Source organism: Papio anubis, chromosome 1, assembly GCF_008728515.1.
Source record: "Papio anubis isolate 15944 chromosome 1, Panubis1.0, whole genome shotgun sequence".
Lineage (NCBI taxonomy): Eukaryota > Metazoa > Chordata > Mammalia > Primates > Cercopithecidae > Papio > Papio anubis.
This window is the reverse complement of record NC_044976.1, coordinates 143,498,611-143,519,136: the sequence shown is the minus strand read 5'-3', so window position 1 is coordinate 143,519,136 and position 20,526 is coordinate 143,498,611. Positions and strand designations below refer to the sequence as shown.

At 37.9% G+C, this 20,526-nt stretch overlaps 2 protein-coding genes across 6 annotated transcripts in view; both read left to right on the top strand.

The window, feature by feature from the left end:
- RRP15 (ribosomal RNA processing 15 homolog) overlaps positions 1 to 3,311 on the top strand; it is a 44,714-nt gene extending 41,403 nt beyond the window's left edge. The window contains exon 5 of the mRNA XM_009187221.3: positions 2,684 to 3,311. Within this exon, the coding sequence (XP_009185485.1) occupies positions 2,684 to 2,827 (144 nt within the window). The 3' untranslated portion in view covers positions 2,828 to 3,311. The remainder of the gene's footprint in view (positions 1 to 2,683) is intronic.
- Positions 3,312 to 12,696: 9,385 nt separating this feature from the next.
- TGFB2 (transforming growth factor beta 2) overlaps positions 12,697 to 20,526 on the top strand; it is a 101,071-nt gene continuing 93,241 nt past the window's right edge. Inside the window, exons 1-2 of one of the 5 annotated variants that reach the window (XM_009187193.4) lie at positions 12,704 to 13,107; positions 17,587 to 18,911. In XM_009187193.4, the coding sequence (XP_009185457.1) occupies positions 18,566 to 18,911 (346 nt within the window). In that variant the 5' untranslated portion in view covers positions 12,704 to 13,107; positions 17,587 to 18,565. Of the gene's footprint in view, positions 18,912 to 20,526 lie in introns of all 5 variants that reach the window. The other 4 variants (XM_031655661.1, XR_637774.4, XR_002517432.2 and 1 more) reach the window with 4 other exon arrangements.

Below are 20,526 nucleotides of genomic sequence, written 5' to 3'. Positions count from 1 at the left end.
TCATCTTCCAAGACAAACATGTGATATAGTTAGTGTCACCATTTTAATTAGTGAATTCCTTCCTTTGGTCTACTATTGTTCCTTTCTTTCTGAAATACATGTTTAAAGTTTTGTCGGCTGGGCACAGTGGCTCACGCCTGTAATCCCAGCATTTTGGGAGGCTGAGGCGGGCGGACCATGAGGTCAGGAGATCAAGACCATCCTGGCTAACATGGTGAAACACCGTCTCTACTAAAAATACAAAAAAATTAGCCAGGCGTGGTGGCATGTGCCTGTAGTCCCAGCTACTAGGGAGGCTGAGGCAGGAGAATGGCGTGAACCCGAGAGGTGGAGCTTGCAGTGAGCCGAGATGGCGTCACTTTACTCCAGCCTAGGCGACAGAGCAAGACTCCATCTCAAAAAAAAAAAAAAATGTTTTGTCCACCTTCCCTTTTCTTCTTCGTTCTTCTGTTGCCTGCGGGTTTTCTGGTGCTACCTCGGAGAGGAGTAGAGGAGTAGCTCAGTCCAGCTAGAGGTTGGTTGCCAGGGTGAGCTCTCTTATAGAAACACTCTGTGTTGAGTCAGTCATGTGGCATCAGTGTGCTCTTTTGGTAACGTGTTGATGGCATTTTGGGTGTACTTGCCTAACATAGAGGCTTCACACTGAGATTGCACTTGTTCATATGTAAACTCAAATACCAAAGTCAGGATAGGTCTTTGCTAGTCAGCAGTTTGGATATGGCTATACACTTTTCTGAATTTAATTGAAAGCTTTGAATTCTTACTTTGACAGGAGAGATGTTATAATTGTTGGTTCTAAGTGGATTTTTGTTCATTGTGAACATCAGTTTTTTATTTAAAGAAAACCTGGGTTGACTGGGGTGTGGTGGCTCTCACCTGTAATCCCAGCACTTTGGGAGGCTAAGGCAGGTGGATTGCTTGAGCCCAGGAGCTCGAAACCAGCCTGGACAACATGGCAGAACCCTGTCTGCACAAAAAAAAAAAAAAAAAAATTAGCCAGGCATGATGGTGTGCACCTGTAGTCCCAGCTACTCTGGAGGCTGAGGTGGGAGGATCACTTGAGCCTGGGAGGTCAAGGCTTCAGTGAGCCATGATAACGCCACTGCACTCCAGCCTGGGTGACAGAGTGAAAATCAAGGAAAATGGCCTTTTATCCAGCTAGCTAACTTAATCTAATAGAAGTAGAATTTCAGTTTTAAGGGTAGGTTTGATATTGTAGAAATAAGAAATGAAAAATTGTTAATATACTCGTTCTCTTCCTACATTATTGTTCACCTATCATTGTGGCGTGAGAAGCAATGGAACTGTTTTATGTTGGTTTTTAAATAGCACAGATTTTTTAATTTGTTTCTGTATGTTGGGTCAATTATAGTAAAAAGTGTGCTGATGTTTGACATACTAAGTCAGTTCTGAAATCTTTGCTAACATTTATATCCCATTCAGTCTTCAAGTTATATTTAAGCACAAGCTTTGCTTGATATTTTGACCTCAAGAAGACAAGAGTGAGCCAATAGGACAGTTTTCTTATTTGCTTGTAATAGTGTTCAATTTATTATTTTTTTTAATGGAATGAATGTTTCAGGGCTATCTTTTTTTAAATAAAGGGAAGCTTCGCCTGTTAGGTAAGTAATCTCTTGTAACCTAGCAAATACCTTATATATATATATATTTTTTTTTTTTTAAATTTTTTTAAAAAACTGTTTTTTACGTAGTTGATGACTGCATAATGATAACACTGTTTTCTAACCAAATGTCATGGGTTCTTGTGCCTTAGGTTTTTACAAAATTTTGTATTTCTGTGATTGACATAAATAGATATGCATAGACTGTTAGCCCCCCCAAAAACAGGGGCTTTGGTTTGTTCATCACTATGTTCCTAACATAGTGCTTGATACACAGCTAATTCTCAATAAATATTTGTGGAAGGAATGAAAAATTTTGAGTGCTGCATCTATTGTGTTACTTAATTGATACCACAAGGTGGTACTATTGTACCATGAAATGAAAGCCTGTAATTCTTAGTACCACATAAATCCTGTGACTAAATGAAATGAATTGACTACCTATTATGTTTATTGCCTGCTTCATTTATTTATAATTTCAACATGCGATTAGTCTTTGATTACATGATTGGGTCAGGCAGTGAGCTCATAACCTAAATAAAGAACATTTGGTTCAAATTTTTATGAAAAGGTTAAGTGAGATAGCATCTTAAAAAACCTAGCATAGTACCAAGGTAGTTTCTTTTTCTCACTTTTAATTTACTTTGGGTTAAAGGCCTTTGTTAAATTGTTATTTGTGGTGAAATAATTTGCCCCAAATTTTCTAGTAAATTATCACTGAAGGTTAAATAGTATTATAAGTCTGTTTTGGTTGTCAAAAGTGCTTAAAAAATTAATACTAAACCTAGATTTATATTTTTTTTCCCTCACTTCAAAAAAAATTTTTGTTTTGCTTTCATGTTTCTTTTATGGAGTCCATGCAATATTTTATTAATGTTTAGTTCTTTATTATACATTTGTACATAATCATAGTGTATAAAGTAAGTCAATTTATAATTTATCTTGGTTTTACCCCTATTTTAAAAACTAAGCATTGAAAAGTTTGTTTTGTAGCTTGTACCTTTTTGTTTCCTTATGATGGAATTGACTTTGGAATATTTTGATTCTATAATTTTCCTCAGACTGAAGTGAAATCAGAAGAGGGCCCGGGTTGGACGATCCTACGTGATGATTTCATGATGGGAGCATCTATGAAAGACTGGGACAAGGAAAGTGATGGGCCAGACGACAGCAGACCAGAATCTGCAAGTGACTCTGATACATAAAGCATCATAAGAAATACAATTGCAGTCATTTTATTTTTTTCTAGAGAAATACGTCATCCTCTGATAGTTGGTGAATTATAAGGATACCATTTGTAAAAAAGTCAAAAGACTTTTGCTAGATTTCATATTTCCCTTTTTATGTACATTTTATATATACTTCATTAAAATTATATTTTAAACCCTTGCATAATTTTAAGCATTGTTCCTCAGAACATTTGTAAAAGGATATATTTCTGCTTGACTAGCGAGATACGCATTTTGCCAGGATCATATTGGTCATGTCTATTGGTGTGTTATTTCAGTATCACCAATGTTTTCAGAAATACAGTACTAATTCATAATTAAACTCTTTGAAGTTAATATTTCTTTGCCTTCTAACTTATAGACCCAACTATGTATCTGTAGTTTTTGGGAATGATTGGTGTCTTATGGTTTGTGTTGGGAAGTTATTGAGAAAACCTGTATAATAAAATTTAAAATTATAGTTTTTCAGATTTTGGGTGGTGATTTTAGTTTTGGGTAATCTGGAAGATATGATTTAAGAAACAACAGATTTCAACTTATTTTATTATTATTTATTATTATTATTATTATATTTGAGACGGAGTCTTGCTCTGTGGCCCCGGCTGGAGTGCAGTGGCATGATCTCGGCTCACTGCAAGCTCTGCCTCCCGGGTTCACACCATTCTCCCACCTCAACCTCTCGAGTAGCCGGGACTACAGGCACCCACCACCACGCTCGGCTAATTTTTTGTTTTTGTATTTTTAGTAGAGACGGGGTTTCACTGTGTTAGCCAGGATGGTCTTGATCTCCTGACCTTGTGATCCACCCGCCTCGGTCTCGCAAAGTGCTGGGATTACGGGCGTGGGCCACCAAGCCCGGCCCAGATTTCAGCTTTTATTTTCTTTCCTTTTATTTATTAAATAATATAAATAATGACAGATTTATTTTAGGTGTTAGGCTATTTTTGCAGGAGAGATTTACAGAGGTGGAAATTCTCATGCTTATGCAATGAGACGTAATTTCACAGGAAGCATGTTTGACATGTTTTAGTCTCTCTCTTCTTTTTTTCCCTCCCAAATATTTGAGTTAGCTTAAATTCTTTTTATGGACTGCCCAGCCAGTGAAATGATGCAGTTAGGCAACAAATAATCTGCAGCAGAATATTGCATTCTATTTGAGACTTGATTCCATATTATTGCCTTAAAAGCTATTAAATTGGGTGAGTTTTAGTATCCAGCTATTAAAAAGAGGAAAGACTGTTTAATATCATTCCAAAATTTTCGTGAAATGTGGCCCAAGATGTAAAGTTTTTAAGGGAATTATTTAATAAATATGATCTGTCCCTTTTTGAAAAGGATCCATCCCTTTTCATAATAAAAATGGTTCCCTCCTACCACCCAGTTGTACATACTTTCATCTGTTACATATTGAAGGATAATCTTCCCCCCAAAAAACTATGCAAGAGCAGAGATGTTTATATTTTGAAACCCATTTGAGTGTTACAGTATTACATGACTAAAGCTGAATCAGTCTGTGGCCTGGTATTTGTTATCATAAAGGAAGATGTACACCTAAGATATCAAGTAGTTAAAACAGCAAAGTACAAGACGCATTTTTGTATTTATTCTAACTTTTGAACATTAGTGTCTTTCAATATAAATAAATGTGAACAAATATGCCTCAGTAGTGATACAGGAGAACTAAATATCCTGCTATAACTTAATACGGATAAATATTTCAATATGACCTAACAAACACATAATTTTGAAAAAAAAAAATATGTGCAGCAACTTAAACACATTTTTCTCCCCAGAACTAAGATTACACTTAATTTAATTTAATCTGTTTCTGGGTTATACTAGAGTTTTGCAGGAATTTTTCTGAATAGTACATTCACATCATAGATATGGATAAGTAGCTTATTTACTGTTTTGAAACATAATAGTCATATTTTATAGTCCCTCATTTAATTTGAAAAAATTTGACAAGATTTTCACATTGAAAGTAAGGAAGAGAATATTTGCAGATTTCCTTTGTTCAGAAATTATTTTATTTCAAAGCAAAATTGAGTTGCCACTATCAGGGAAAAAATTGTATCACTTTTGTTAGAAGGCTATGAAGTATATATGAATTATATGACAATTTTTATCATATAGATTTGATATCTTCTATGTATTAGTATTTCTGCCTCTTGGGTATTAAGCAAAATACCATTATGTATAAATATGAAACCAGGAATGTGCATATTTTAGAAACTAATTGTGTATCTTAAGTGAATATTTGAGTTTAGTTCTGTCACCTCTATTCTAAATATTTTACCTACAACATTTACATTATTCTGATATCAATCAGATAAATAATCCAAGTCTATTTCATCTTTCTACATTGTCTTTGTGGTTTTTGTTTGTTTGTTTGTTTTTGAGACGGTCTCACACTGTCACCCAGGCTGGAGTGCAGTGGTGCAATCTCAGCTCGCTGCAACCTCCGCCTCCCAGGTTCAAGCGATCGTCCCACCTCAGCCTCCCGAGTAGCTGGGACTACAGGCGTGCGCCACCATGCCCAGCTAATTTTTTGTCTTTTTGATGGAGATGGGGTTTCACCATGTTGCCCAGGCTGGTTGTGAACTCCTGAGCTCAAGGGAGCCTCCTGCCTCTTGCCTCCCAAAGTGCTCAGATTACAGGTGTGAGCTGCCATACCACCTGTCTTTGAATTTTTTAATGAGGGGAAAGAAAACCGCAATTCCTGCCTCCCCATTTATTTAAACGTAACACTTAGGATTTTATTTTTGGTAACTACTGAGAATAATATAGTAGGTTACTTTTCCTCGGTTAGAAAGAACTATGGAAAATAGGAACCAATAATTTGGAAGCATTATTTCCTTATTTCATATATAGAAATAATTATCTTATTTCCTTATTTCATATATAGAATGTTCTAGATACTTGGATGGCTGGGGTTAATGTTCTTAGTCTTTATCGTAGTTTAGCATTGGTTGTTAATTATTTTTAAGCATCAGAATTTGAAAGCCAATGATAATACCTGACTAGGACTGAAAATAGAATTATCTTAGAAGTTTAGCACTTTTTATAGTGGAGTTGGAGCACTGAATTTATTTTCAAATTACCTAGAATTCTGCGTTGCTCAAATATTACTCAATTAATTGCAAAATATACCTTGGAAACCCTTTGGATAGAATAGTTCAGAGGGTTACTAGTACTTAGAGCCTAAAGTCACTCAGTAGGAGGTTCTAGAAGGTCTATTTGAAGGCAATCCAATTTCTTTAAAATAAAATATTTTTTGTCTTTCAAAACAGACGGGTGAAGAAAGGAATGTATAAATTCTGGGAAATCTCTTATGGTTTCCTTCCATTTCCTTCCACATTTCCATTAATGTGCTAACTTGAAGGAATTTAACTTCAAGGAAAGTTGACTATTATAGTGAATATTATAATTTGTCAATACTTTATTGATAATTTAGCTTTGTTTTTATTTGGAAACATTTTTTCCAGTTGACCAAAGCAGAATTCATTCTGTTCTTCCTTCAAATTCATCAATTAGGATCAATGTGATTGATATTTATCTCCACTCTGCATGTCAGTGATATGGTATAGATGCTGGTAAGCCCTGTAGATATCATGAGTATGAAGACTATTTGAGGTGAATTGGCAGTGAGAGCAAATTTTGGAAACAGGAGAGAGAACTACTTCGTGCCTACAAAAAGCTCTCTCATTCCTTCCCTAAGAAAACAGGAGTCTGAATTTTGGCCAGCTGGGTGTTTGAATCTTACTGACTATTGTAGCATTGGTAGTCCTGGTAAATTTTTTCAGTGAGCAAGCTTTTCTGACATTTGATTAAACATATTGCTCAAGGGAATCTGTGAGCAGATTTAGAAGTAGAATGTTTGAGGTGGTTGACAAGACATTTAAAATTGTGATTAATGTTTTAATAAAATGCTAAGTTAGAATGAATCTAATCATAGTTATATAGATGGAAGTTATAGTCTAACAGTTCTTAAATAATTTTAGATTCTCTAAATTTAGACTGTTTTCTAGCTTAGAGAGCTGTATTAATATTTTTTACCTAGTCTACTGAACATAATTTCAGGGAGTTAGTATTTAGGACTTTTTACCTAGAGATGCAGTAAACCTTTTAAATTTAAGTTTGCTTTCTTAAAATACCTGTTCCAACATTGCTCACCTTTCTTCTCCCTCCTTTGTGCCCTCTCCTTCAGTGGGAGGAGCACATATTCAGCTTTCTGTTAAACACTCTTTGGTTTTCAACTGAGTAAGGCGAGCAAGGATATATGTTAGAAGAGTGGGCATAATACCTTATAATAAAATTATAGGGACTAAAAGTCTAAATCATTGCTGTCAATAGGACTTTTTGTGATGATCGAATTTACGTCTGTGCTGTTCAGTATGGTAGCCACTAGCACAAGTGGCTATTGAGCATTTCACATGTGGCTAGTGATACGGAGGAACTGTTAATTTTAGTTTATTTAATTACTCTAACTTTTAAGTTACATGTGGCTAGTGGGTCTATCCCAACTATGAAGAGAATAAAGCTACAGAGCATATATCTAGTCTAATAAAACAATAGTGAAATTGGGAATTGTGAATTTGTCTTAAGCTTTTTCCATAAACATTTATTGATACAATTTAGGCATATACAAATACTGGTGAAATTTTATTGATTGAATTATTGTTGACTTTTCTTTCAGTATTTATATTTTGAAAAAGATAAGTTTCTTTATAATTAACTTGTATGGTAGGGTAACTGTTGCCTTAAATGTTACGCCACTTAGTTAGTAACAAATAGCGTTTGGTTTTTTAGCATTGTTTATCATCTGAGGCTTTCAGAATTAATACACTAGACCTTAAATCTTTTTGTTGTTCTCCAAAAGAATGGGTTTATGACGCATCAAAAGACATCTTGAGAACTGCTGGAGCAACAGATACCATGTAAGGAGTGAATTCCCATGTTTTTCACTTATATCGAGGGGCCTACTTATTTAGGAGGTTTTCTAAGTAAGTGTATTTAGTTGTAGGACCCTAGAGTTGCCTAGGTCCATTCTATTCTAGCACATACTCAACATACTGCCAGAGCAAATGTAGGTTGTAGATTCAGGCAAACACACACACACACACACACACACACACACACACAAAACCCTGAAGAGCACAATGAGCATTAGCACAGCCAATTTAAAATGATGAGGTGTTAACCACATTTGTATAAATAATAGTTTCTTTAACCCTGAATCATTATCCTGCATTTTTAATGCAATCGGTTCATAAACATCAAAGTGAAAATACCAAATTTGTAAGAGGTCAGGACCAACTGGGGCTCTAAATGGAGAGACAGCTGAGAGCTGTGTCCGTATGTGTGGGTGGCCTTGCAGCTGTTGATTCACCCTCAGGCTACCAGACAGTTGCCTCTTTGCACTTGCAGAACCAGACTTCAATCTTAGGTAAAAATGTATCCCTCCCATGGACAGGACATAAACAATAGATTGACATCAGCTTTGAAAATATCAGTGTGGCAGCCAGACTCAGCAGTTGCCCTGAAATACTGAGAAGTACCAATCATAACATCAAGACTGTTTCTACACAATAATATTTGTCTTTGTACAGCAACACTGGGTTCTCTTAAGTATATTATAAATATAAAAGCTCAAAGTCCAAAAGGTTCAATGTGATGATATCTTTGTCTACAAATGGCAGGAACACTAGGATAGATTGCATGAGACATGACTGCTGTATCTTGGTCCTTACTAGGATTCCCAAATATACTCCTTAATAACCAGTAAAATTATATTTACACTGAACATTTTAAGAAATGCCAGTGTTTGTTGTTGGATGAGAGACAGCATAATTTTGGAATCACAACTGAGTTCAGAGTTCTGTTTTGAGTCTTACTAGCTTTGTTTCCTTGTGTAAGTTTCTTAACCTTTGTAAGGCTAGCATATAAATCAGATATAATAATATATAGTTCATGGTGTAAAGATTGGATTAATGTATGCAGTGTCTATCTAGCACAGTGCCTGATATGTAGTAGAGTGTCAAGAGATGTTCTCTCTTATGCATTTGGAAGATCAAGTGCGGTGCTGCGCCTATAGGTTTCCGTTCATTTCTCATCTATGTAATTGTGAGTGTTCCTTTTCTAGATAGAATTCCCTCCAACAAAAGTTTAATGTCTAACAGGTGGTAGGTGCTTATTGAGGCCCAGCAATTCTACTTCTGGAAACCTTCCTCAGGAAAAGATCCCGATGACAGAAAATGCTGTGTGAACAGTATTATATAGAATTGTTTTTAATAGCAAGAAATTGTTTAAAACTTACAAGTTCAGTGATATGAGGACATTTACATAAACTATCATGAAGACTGATGAAAACACAGTGTCAATGATATGTTAACTGAAAAAGTAAGATTGAAAACATTATGGATAGTATAAGTTTCTTAAATGCCAACAATGCATGAGGTGAATAGAATAATACTTTTTTTAAAGAATGTAATTTTTGACAGTCTGAAAAGCCTTATATTGAGAAAAATGATCCTGACATTTAATGAGACACTAAAACATTTTTTATTTTTTCCTTACTTATTCTGTTCTAGAATCCAAACTCTAAATACTGTTTAATAGAGTACTATTGATACTAGCTATATTTGATGACTGTATGAAGAGTCCTATTTGCTAGAATCCTACTTTATCTTTTAAGGTTTGCTAATTACCCTGCAATGAATGTTGAACATAAAAAATTTGACTCCCTTTCCATGTGTCCACTGTTTCCTTGTGCCTCTTGATTAATAAAACTTTATTTTTAAGTGAGAACCACTGTTTTCTTGATGTAAAAAAAAAAATCATTGCTATTTTGTTTTTAACCATCCTATTTTGCATAGTTCTATCACTTATTCAAGTAAAAGTTGGAACAGAACATGTGATAATAACAGCAAACATTTAAACAATATTGATTTTATGCCAGACAATATTTAAAGGTTTCATAATGACCCTTAATTCATACCATCTTCCTTATAACCCTGTTAAGTAGATGCTGTTATTGTCCCCATTATACAGATGAGGAAACAAGCAATAAGTTTCGGTAACCTGACCAGGGCCACACAGATAGTATAGTTCAATCCAGGCTCGAGTCACAGAGCTGCTGTACACAATAGTGATTCCTCACATTTTAGATGATATTAATGTCTTATAGAAAATGAGATTCTAGAAATTGAACTCTTCTCTGGAAAGATAAATGGGCATTCAGTATTTCGGTCTCATTTAACCATGACATTAACCTATGGCCAGTGGAAGGTAGTAGTAGACGCCATGCTCTTTTGGGTCCTCACTTTCAAGGTGACAAAAGGAACAATGATCATGGCAAAAAGGGTGGTGGCCACATGTGTGCCCAAGGACAGGGCTATTAAGAAGTTCTTTATTCAAAATACAGTAGAGGCTGCAGCAAGTGTCTTCAATGCCTATGTGCTTCCTGAGCTGTATGTGAGGCTACATTATTGTGTGAGTTGTGCCATTTACAGCAGGAAGCCTGCAAGAACTGGACAGCCCCACTCCTATTTAGACCAGTAGATGCTGGCACCAAAGCTCATGTAAGGAGCTGAGTCTTTAAGGACTGAAGAAAACTATCCTCTGGAGAAAAGTAAAATGGAAATAGTACTTACAAAAAATTAGTAGATGTCATTAATCAGAAGGTGAAAATTTTCCTGGCCGTGTCAATTTAGAGTTAACATATCACCCCAGGCTGTTGCTGTCAGTTTATTCTGTAACTTGCTACTAGATAATTCATTATAGGTCTTGCCTGAGCATGTCTGATAATTAAAACTTTACATTTGAATTATCTGGATGCTGCAGAAATGGAACTACTTTACTGACGTGGTATCCAATAATTTACTATATACAGCTATTGGTTCTTTATTCCTAAGATACAATATACTGACTATTTGCTGCTCTCTGTTACTTAATGACATTAGGTGACTCATAAAGGTGTAAGTGGTTGACATTTTTGCTATTAAGAATTTAAATATTCAAATTATGCTTTATAAATGATTAGAATTTTAGCATGTTATTACCTAGGAGATAGCAGGTAACTAAAACTTTATAATTAAGGATATCCCATTGCTGTTGTTTTAGCATCTTTTCTAAAAATGCATGTTTTACAATATTTATGTGAAACTAATTTTTATTTGATGTGCAGTAACAACAAATCAATGCAAAACTATAAATTAATGAATAACAGTACAAAGTTGTAAGACATACCACAGCTTTCCTCTAGGTGGCATGATTTCAGCTATCATTGAGTCAACTGATAAAAATGTTTTTTCCCTGCAACCACATGTATGTAGTTTCTGAACAATCAGTATAAGTGTGACATTGATTAGATTTAATTGTTACAACTGGTTAAATAACCAGATTGACCTTATAATAATCTACTGTTTAATGATCTTAAGTAACTTAAAATTATAAGACAAAGTCCTCTTAAAGAAACAAATACAAAACACTTGTTATCTCCAATAACCCAGCAGCCAAAATTATTTGTCTCCTCAGGTCACAATGACATACTCATTTCTGGATTTATTTCTTTGGCAGATATTTATTTCTTATGGTAGATAGCTTGTTATTTGCTTGGAACAGTAAAGATACTGCCTTTTTACTTAAAAGGACTCATATAGATATAACAAATCTAAAGAGAAACCACAAATTATAGGATTCTTGATTACAAAAAATTTCACATTAACAGGAAACAGTCCCTTCAATTATGTGCAGGTAACTTTCCTGGTGTCCTGGTTTTATGAAGCAGTTACTGTGTGCTAAACAAGAAGGATCAACATGTGAAAAGTCATTATTATGTGACCTGCAAACACCAAACAACAAACAGAAACACTGTTCTTTTTTTTTTCTTTACTGGCACTAAAATGGGAAAGGGGCCCAAACTCATTTTTACCTTTGAGATTATTTTTCTGTTGTTGATTTTCAAAAATTTTAAAATTAATTTCTCTGGCTATACACACAATACATAACATGCTTGTTAATCCCATTTTTGTTGTATTTATCTTCTTCCTTTGTTTGTGGGAGACTGCTTTCATGGAGCTCAAAAGAGCTTGACCAAGCACCTCCTGGGGGTTCATTTTTGTGTCAGTGCAGGTTTGTATCAATGCTAAAATTGTGCAAGTAGCATTTTCAAAATGTATCTCGGATGGTGATTTTTAGAATATGCTGCATAGGGAAAGGGGAAAAAAAGTCTTGGAAGTATGCAAAATACAGTATCACCATTGTAACCGAAAAAAGGTGAAAGACTAACAGATGTATTCTTACAGATTTAAAGTGGCTTCATTTTAAATAAGGTAATTATCTGGAACAGTCCTGGTTTACCCCTATTGTCTTAATGTAGAGCGTTAATAAGAGACTTTAATCGTGAATGCTTAACTGAACTTCGGTAGTCATTTAACATTTTATTCGCCAAAAGTGTATTTTCTTATCATTTCCTCCTATAATTACTGGGGGCAAAATACTATAATATTTAAAATGTGCTCAATGACTGGCATCCTCTTTACCCCAAAAAATGTTTGGATTTGTGTGATAAATAATGTCATTTCCCTAGTTATGAGAACTTTATTTTCTACTAAGATTTAAAATAATCATCAGTGAGAGTCTGTGGTCTGTAGTCTCCAGTTTTATAAATTATAACCATCTATATAGCTGTGCTTTTAAAAATACTTATATACTTAGGCTTTTAAAAATACTTATTTACTATTTTTTTCCACTATCATAAACTACACTGAGGTTTTCCTTTTTTATGCAATTACTATTGACCCTTGGTTTTTATTTATTTATTTATTTATTTATTTATTTATTTATTTATTTTTTAATTGCAGGCTAATCGAGGCAGCAGAAGGGCAAAGTTGTTTGAAATGTAGGTTGGTAATTTTGGTAGTGGAAATTTAGACATTTGGAATTTTACCCAATCTATGAAGCCCACTGAGAAGACGACAGACACATAAATTCATTTAAAGACCATGTATCTTTAAAAAAAAAAAAACTTTTGTTATATCATACTCATATTAATTATGAGAATACAGTCATATTTTTCTTTATCACTCACCTTCTCTTTTTTTTTTCTCATCTTTCATTTTTATTTTTAGTTGGCTAAAACACTCTCTCCATTTCTCCCCAGCAACCTCATTCTGGCTTCTTGCTTTGTGAAGTCTGTCTGTGAACTTCTGTGGTGATAGAGTAAATGAAGTAGGAGTAGAGATTCTGTAAAGGTGAGTGTCAAGTACTGCCCTAAAAAATATGGAAAATTCTGCTGCTGGTTTCTTTTTGTCAACATTAGGATTTTGTTAAGCCCTGATCCATAGTGTTATGCTGTGTGCCAACTATTACCATATGTTCTTTTATTTATATCAGTCACTAAATGCTATCTTACTGGATGAATTTCACCAGGGGCAGGAAACCAGAGGCTGCAGCTACAGGGATGACATAGCGCAGGCCACTTTGAGACCGCCTCCCCAAGAAAGACTTTCCTGGAGAGCTAAAATTGTAGAGATATGAGTGGCCCAAAAGCCACAAGCAGTAATCAATCAACTAATCATAATTCCAAAGGATGAGATAATGTTCCCATAGTGTATCATTAGTGTGATGAGTTTATCTCTTTAAGGCCTCACAACCTGCTGATATACTGTGGTTTTTCTTGGTCCTATCTCTTTATTTTTTACCACCTCTGATCTCTTTAAACCCACTCTGTTTCCATTTTCCTCCCTTCCCATTGTTTCCTCCTTTTTCCTTAACACTTCTTCCTTAGATTAATCTTTAAATACAAATGGAAATAATAATTGGATTATTTTTCATGAGGAAACCACCTTTCCATTTCATTATTCACAAATAGAATAATGAAATAAAGCTGTTTACAGAAATGCATATAGAAGATCAGACAAAAATGATATAGACCAAACATTGTTCTTGAATAGTGGTATCAAATGTAAAATTATGAATAAAATCTTAAAAGACTTTTGGTGTATTTTCATATTAAAGGGTTATTTTGCATTTATCAAGTATCACTGTTTGGGGGAAAATATAATCAATTACAGTCGTTCCATATATTTCTTTTTTCTGTCTCCTGATTTTTCATGCTTGAAACCATCCTGGAAAGCTTCCAGAATTGTTACAAATGAAGTTATGCTTTGGTCAGTGTTAGTAAGGGCCTATGATCCATAGGCGTAAAACTCCAGGACAGGGATGAGTAGTTTTGTTTTCTTCAGCCTCTTGTAGAAATTCCACATTACTTAACTGAATAGAACCATTGATGAGTGGAGAATGGCTAAGAGTGGAAACAGCTCCACTCTCTACCTCTATAATTTCGAAACAAAAAATTCCATTTGAGGGCGTTAATAAGAGACTTTAATCGTGAATGCTTAACTGAACTTTGATAGTCATTTAGCATTTTATTCACCAAAAGGGAATTTTCTTGTCCTTTCCTCCTATAATTACTGGGGGCAAAATACCGTACTATTTAAAATGTGCTTACAGAAACTACTAGGAGGCAGAACTAGAAGCAAATTCTTCTTGGGTTCTTCCTTGGCTTTTCAGAGAGAGAGAGAGAGAGAGAGAGAGAGGGAAGGCCAGATATTTTTATTATAAATTCCCTGACAGAAATAAAGACATGATAAGAAACTCACAGAGTCAGTAACTTGTTCAGGATCACAAAGCCAGAAAGTGACAGAAATCTGAACCCAAGAAACCATGACTGGAGCCTGCTCTTTAAACCACTGTACTCTCCTGCCTCCTTGAAGTAATCAAGATGGTGTATATCATTTAAATACCATTTTACCATGAAGACTGTGGAGACCCTGGCACATAAGACCTCCATAAATTTAGTGAATGTTTTGCCTCTTAAATATAGAGATGAAAAAACATTATAATAGTTATTTAATAGAAGAAAGGATTCATTTACAGTTACCAGGGATACAGCTCTAGCAATCTTGCCTGTTGGGTCTTCAAAGAACTGATCATTTGAGAGGTGGAAAGGGGCTCCTCCTCTCCTGCTATACTCACTTACTGCACTTACCCATTCCAGCAGCTTCTACCACTACCTCCCGTCTTACCCTCCTGGGCTCTGGGGAAATTAAAGTAGCCTTTTATGAGTAAGTCAGGGGTCTCAGGTCTAAGGACCTGTTAAGTGAGCAATAGGTACTCAATAAACTAAGTATTATGAACAAAACTGTATATGTCTATGTAAGGAAGAGGGGTGGCCATCAGAATTTATGGTTTAGAGGCCGTTTTCCTAGAAGTGATGTAAACGGACTCTTGCTACTCTATCTGCACTCTAATCTGAATCTACTTAAGGTGCATCAGTATCTGTACCAAGAAGGTTGTCTGTAAACATGAAAGATGCTCACTGGCTTGTGGGGAAGCTGAACCTATATCCTCAGCAAAATATGGTGATAGCTAACTCAGGTAACCAGCCATATTCCACAGCAGCATCTTCACTCAGTAGCTCTGGTTTGGAGCTCCTGCTCTGTGTCTATAATGGCCACAGATGTAGGAATATTCACTTTTTGTCCAATCTGTAGAGCTAGCCTACTGCAGTTCTCAAACTGATCTCAGAGGGAGGACTTAACTGGATGACAGTAGCACCTCTTGATTATCTTTTCCTTGGGCTACTGGGATGGTAGCTGGTTTCTAACTCCTTTCAAGTTGCTTCAATTCAAAACTGGTGTCAAGGAAAGGAACCTGCTGGTGCTGATTTATACATAATTTTTAGAATTATTCAGAAATGGTGAGTTGGACCAATTATTTTATTCCAGAGTTTTTCAATGTGTGATAATGGAAAAAATTCTGTATTCAAGGGAGTTCGGAAAATGCTGGGTTAAAAGAGTGAAAAGGTCTTCTCTTCTACACGAGTTTCAGAGCCTTTAACATGAAAATGTTCTGGAATGAGGAATCTAAGAGGACAGGAGAGTACCCAGTATCTCCCAGACTTGTTTGACCCCAGAATTCCTGTTTGTCAGAACATATTCTGGGACCACTGTTTCTCACAAGTACATAGTAGGTAAGAACATAGTGGATTCTGACTGCAAAAATCCAGCTCTACCACTTACTGTGGTCTCGAACAAAGTACTTAACTTCTTTGTACCTGTCTCCTCATCTGCCAAATATGGATAATAATACCTACTTTATAGGTTTATTGTGAAGATTAAATGACCATACACAACACACATCAAATTACTAAGTGTAGTATATGTTAGCTATTATTATTTTATTTATTCAGTGCTCTACTAATAATCTAGGCCCCATATACATCTAAAGTATAAATTTCAAAAGTGATAGAAAGTTCTTTGTGACTTTTCTGAACTAGGGAACATCTGAACTAGGGAATAGTATAGAGATCTTGGGTTTGGGGGTAAATTCAACAGAGTTTCCAATTTAAATCATCTGTCTAGTCAGTATGGCTGCAGAGTCATGCCGAAATGAAAATGTTGACTTTGAGTAACTAAAGGTAAAATAAAAGAAAAAGGGAAAGTGGAACAGTGGTAAGAGTTATTCTTGTATTCATCTAATTTAGACTTGGTTGAAATTGAAAATGTCAAGTTATGAGTAGTGTAGAACAGTAGACATCAAACACTAAAATTCCAGCTTCCTGGATTAATGCTGTGGAAAGAATGAAGTTGGTTGATAATGTTTAGCCTAGCAAGAAGGTGAAGAGAAAGCCATACAAGAAGTGGCTTAGGCAGCAAATGATAAAGGTGACCATTCATTCAAATCAGTGAAACAGACAAATATACCTTATTCTTTAGGTAAAATTGATGGATCTCTGTTTTCTAGCAGTTCATAAACAGAGGGCTATATTGTAAACAACAAACTAACAAAATAAACTCTAGGATGGCAACCTGTTAAGGCATCCCAGAAAATTAGAGGTAGGACATGAATTTAAAAGATTGGAAGGTATGTCTTCAGGACTGGCCTGGCCCTGAGTAGACTGGTGCTCCCTCCCACAGGGGTGTGTGTGCATACATAATACAGGAGGAAAGCCTTCCATTCTAGGGCAAGTGATTCAGTTTGGGAGGCTGTGACTGAGTTCCACTAAGTAAAAACGGGAAACTTGATTGTCCTTCAACAGACCTGTCCAAAATGACTAGAAAGTAAATACCGTAAATCACTATTGTCAGGGCGCACATTCCACCTCCTTCCTCCCTTCCCCACAGCGGTCCTCATTTCCACACCCCCTCAACGGTTAGGGGAGAGCTCGTGGTCTAAGTAACGAGAGGACTTCTGACTGTAATCCTAGCACGTCACTTTGTTGAAGGCAGACACGTGGTTCAGAGAGAACTTATAAATCTCTCCTCTCCGGCAAGATCGTGATGTTATCTGCTGGCAGCAGAAGGTTCGCTCCGAGCGGAGCTCCAGAAGCTCCTGACAAGAGAGAGACAGAGATAGAAAGAGAAAGACAGCAGAGCGAGAGCGCAAGTGAAAGAGGCAGGGGAGGGGGATGGAGAATATCAGCCTAACGGTCTAGGGAGTCATCCAGGAACAAACTGAGGGGGCTGCTCGGCTGCAGACAGGAGGAGGCAGAGAGGGTCTATTTTAGGGTGGCAAGTGCCTACCTACCCTAAGCGAGCAATTCCACGTTGGGGAGAAGGCAGGAGAGGTTGGGAAAGGGTGGAAGTCCAAGGGAGCCCCTGCTCAACCCCCTCAGGAATAAAACTCCCCAGCCAGGGTGTCGCAAGGGCTGCCGTTGTGATCCGCAGGGGGTGAACGGAACCGCGACGGCCGATCGTCTGTGGCTGGGTTGGCGTTTGGAGCAAGAGAAGGAGGAGCAGGAGAAGGAGGGAGCTGGAGGCTGGAAGCGTTTGCAAGCGGCGGCGGCAGCAACGTGGAGTAACCAAGCGGGTCAGCGCGCGCCCGCCCGGGTGTAGGCCACGGCGCGCAGCTCCCGGAGCAGGATCCGCGCCGCCTCTGCAGCCTCTGCGGCCCCTGCGGCACCCGACCGAGTCCCGAGCGCGGTGCGAAGCGCACCCTCCTCCCCGCGGCGCGCCGGGCTCGCCCCCAGCGCGCGCACACGCGCACACACACACACGCACACACGTGTGCGCTTCTCTGCTCCGGAGCTGCTGCTGCTCCTGCTCTCAGCGCCGCAGTGGAAGGCAGGGCCGAACCGCTCCTTCTTTAAATATATAAATTTCAGCCCAGGTCAGCCTCTGCGGCCCCCCTCACCGCGCTCCCGGCGCCCCTCCCGTCAGTTCGCCAGCTGCCAGCCCCGGGACCTTTTTTCATCTCTTCCCTTTTGGCCGGAGGAGCAGAGTTCAGATCCGCCACTCCGCACCCGAGACTGACACACTGAACTCCATTTCCTCCTCTTAAATTTATTTCTACTTAATAGCCACTCGTCTCTTTTTTTTTCCCCCATCTCGTTGCTCCAAGAATTTTTTTTTTTTCTTACTCTCCAAAGTCAGGGTTCCCTCTGCCCGTCCCATATTAGTATTTCCACTTTTGGAACTACTAGCCTTTTTTTTTTTTTTTTTTTTTTTTAAAGGAATTCAAGCAAGATACGTTTTTCTATTGGGCATTGACTAGATTGTTTGCAAAAGTGTCGCATCAAAAACAAAACAAAACAAACAAACAAACCAAAAAACCAACTCTCCTTGATCTATACTTTGAGAATTGTTGATTTCTTTTTTTTTTTCTTCTGACTTTTAAAAACAACTTTTTTTTCCACCTTTTTAAAAAATGCACTACTGTGTGCTGAGCGCTTTTCTGATCCTGCATCTGGTCACGGTCGCGCTCAGCCTGTCTACCTGCAGCACACTCGATATGGACCAGTTCATGCGCAAGAGGATCGAGGCGATCCGCGGGCAGATCCTGAGCAAGCTGAAGCTCACCAGTCCCCCAGAAGACTATCCTGAGCCCGAGGAAGTCCCCCCGGAGGTGATTTCCATCTACAACAGCACCAGGGACTTGCTCCAGGAGAAGGCGAGCCGGAGAGCGGCCGCCTGCGAGCGCGAGAGGAGCGACGAGGAGTACTACGCCAAGGAGGTTTACAAAATAGACATGCCGCCCTTCTTCCCCTCCGAAAGTAAGTACTCATTTTGACTTCCATCCCCCGAGGTTTAGCGCTGCCCGGAGCTCTCAAAAACGCAGCAGCTCCCGGAATCGCCCTTCCCTCTCGCGGTTCCCGTTCGCTTTTTTCCCGTTCGCTTTTTTCCCGTTCTCCTGTCCTTCGCCCCATCCACCTCCTTTCCAGTTGTATGCCTGAGGCCACTAGGCTTTAAAACGTTTACTTTGTACTTTATTTTCTCCATCTTTCCCTTCCCCCTAACAATTCAGCGCTTTAAAAGGCGTTATTCTCTTTTTCTCTTCACTGAAGTTCTTTAGTCCGCCACCAGCTAGGAGTCAGCCCCACTCTGTCAAACTGAGGTGCTCCCAGGGGCAGAGTTAAACTGGGGAATCTTGGTAGGTTTGTTTTCTTTGCTCCGATTGGCGTGGAGCGCGCCGAACTGGTGCACGAAGGGTTAAAAAAAAAAGTGTCTCAAAGCTAGCCTCGTCCGGAAAGCGCCCCCTTTCCGTGCTGACCTATCAACTGGTTCCCCAAGTCTTCTCTATTGTCTCTAACTCCCCTAAAAATGTCAGCATCGCCGAGACAAAACCCGGTTTGAAGACCCCTCGAGAAACCTACCTGGAAACCCTCAGTCCTTGATGTGTCGTTTGCTATCACTAGGTGTTTCATTACCCAAAGGCAAAATCCTATAACCACGTTCCCTTTTCACTTCACCTGGAGTGTAGAAAGGACAACTCCGTTTCTGACTGTTTTAAAAGGTTTTAGTTCACGTTATTTTTCAGAATACACTCAAACCTGCCTTCTTCAGATCTCCAGTGTAGCAGATCATTTTTCTTACGGGTCTGTTATCCTGCTCCTGCCTTTTCGTAGGCTTCCTGCACTTACTTCAATGCATTCCTAAAACTCAGAGTAGATGATAGCCGTTTTTTTTTTCCAAACTGGCTTCTCTGAGAACAGTGTCCTCAAAACCAGCTGGCATACGGTAGCAATAGGAGTGAAATGATTTATTGTAGAGGAAAGGAAGAGACAGTGTAGAATTATTTCAGAGTGAGAAAGAGAGAGAGAGAGAGAAGAAAGAAAAGAAAAGAGGCAGCATCATTCACTGATACCTGAGAGGGTTAAATACCAGAAAGAAGAAAAAGCAAAGTGGGGGCGGTGGGGGGTGGGGGGAACCTCTTCAACATTTGTGTATTCCAGATCGCAAGTCATAAACTTTTCATTGGTTGCTCATTTCTCTCCTCCCCTTTCCATGCCCTATATACTTGCTGGCTGCCTTTGCAAAGTCTCTGTGTCTTGCCTAAATAGATAATACAGCCATCTTGGTAATTTTATCTTAAAGATTCTAATTGCAGGGTGGTGCTTTTCTTTTTTAATATTTATTTTTAATTTGGCAAGTCCTAGCTATGTGACCTGCCATGTCTTGTACTTGATGGTCTCGGAAGTCAGCCCATGTATCTAACCCCAGTCTTCCTAGTGACCTTTATTTTGCTGCAACTTCTCCTGTTCTTGTTCAATAGCAGAACAGATGCAGAGAATTCTGGCAAGCAGGATGATTCTATTATTGTAATTATGGCGCTATCCATAACAGTGGTGATAAATACACTCCACCCCTGGGTATCCCCTTTGAGAAGTA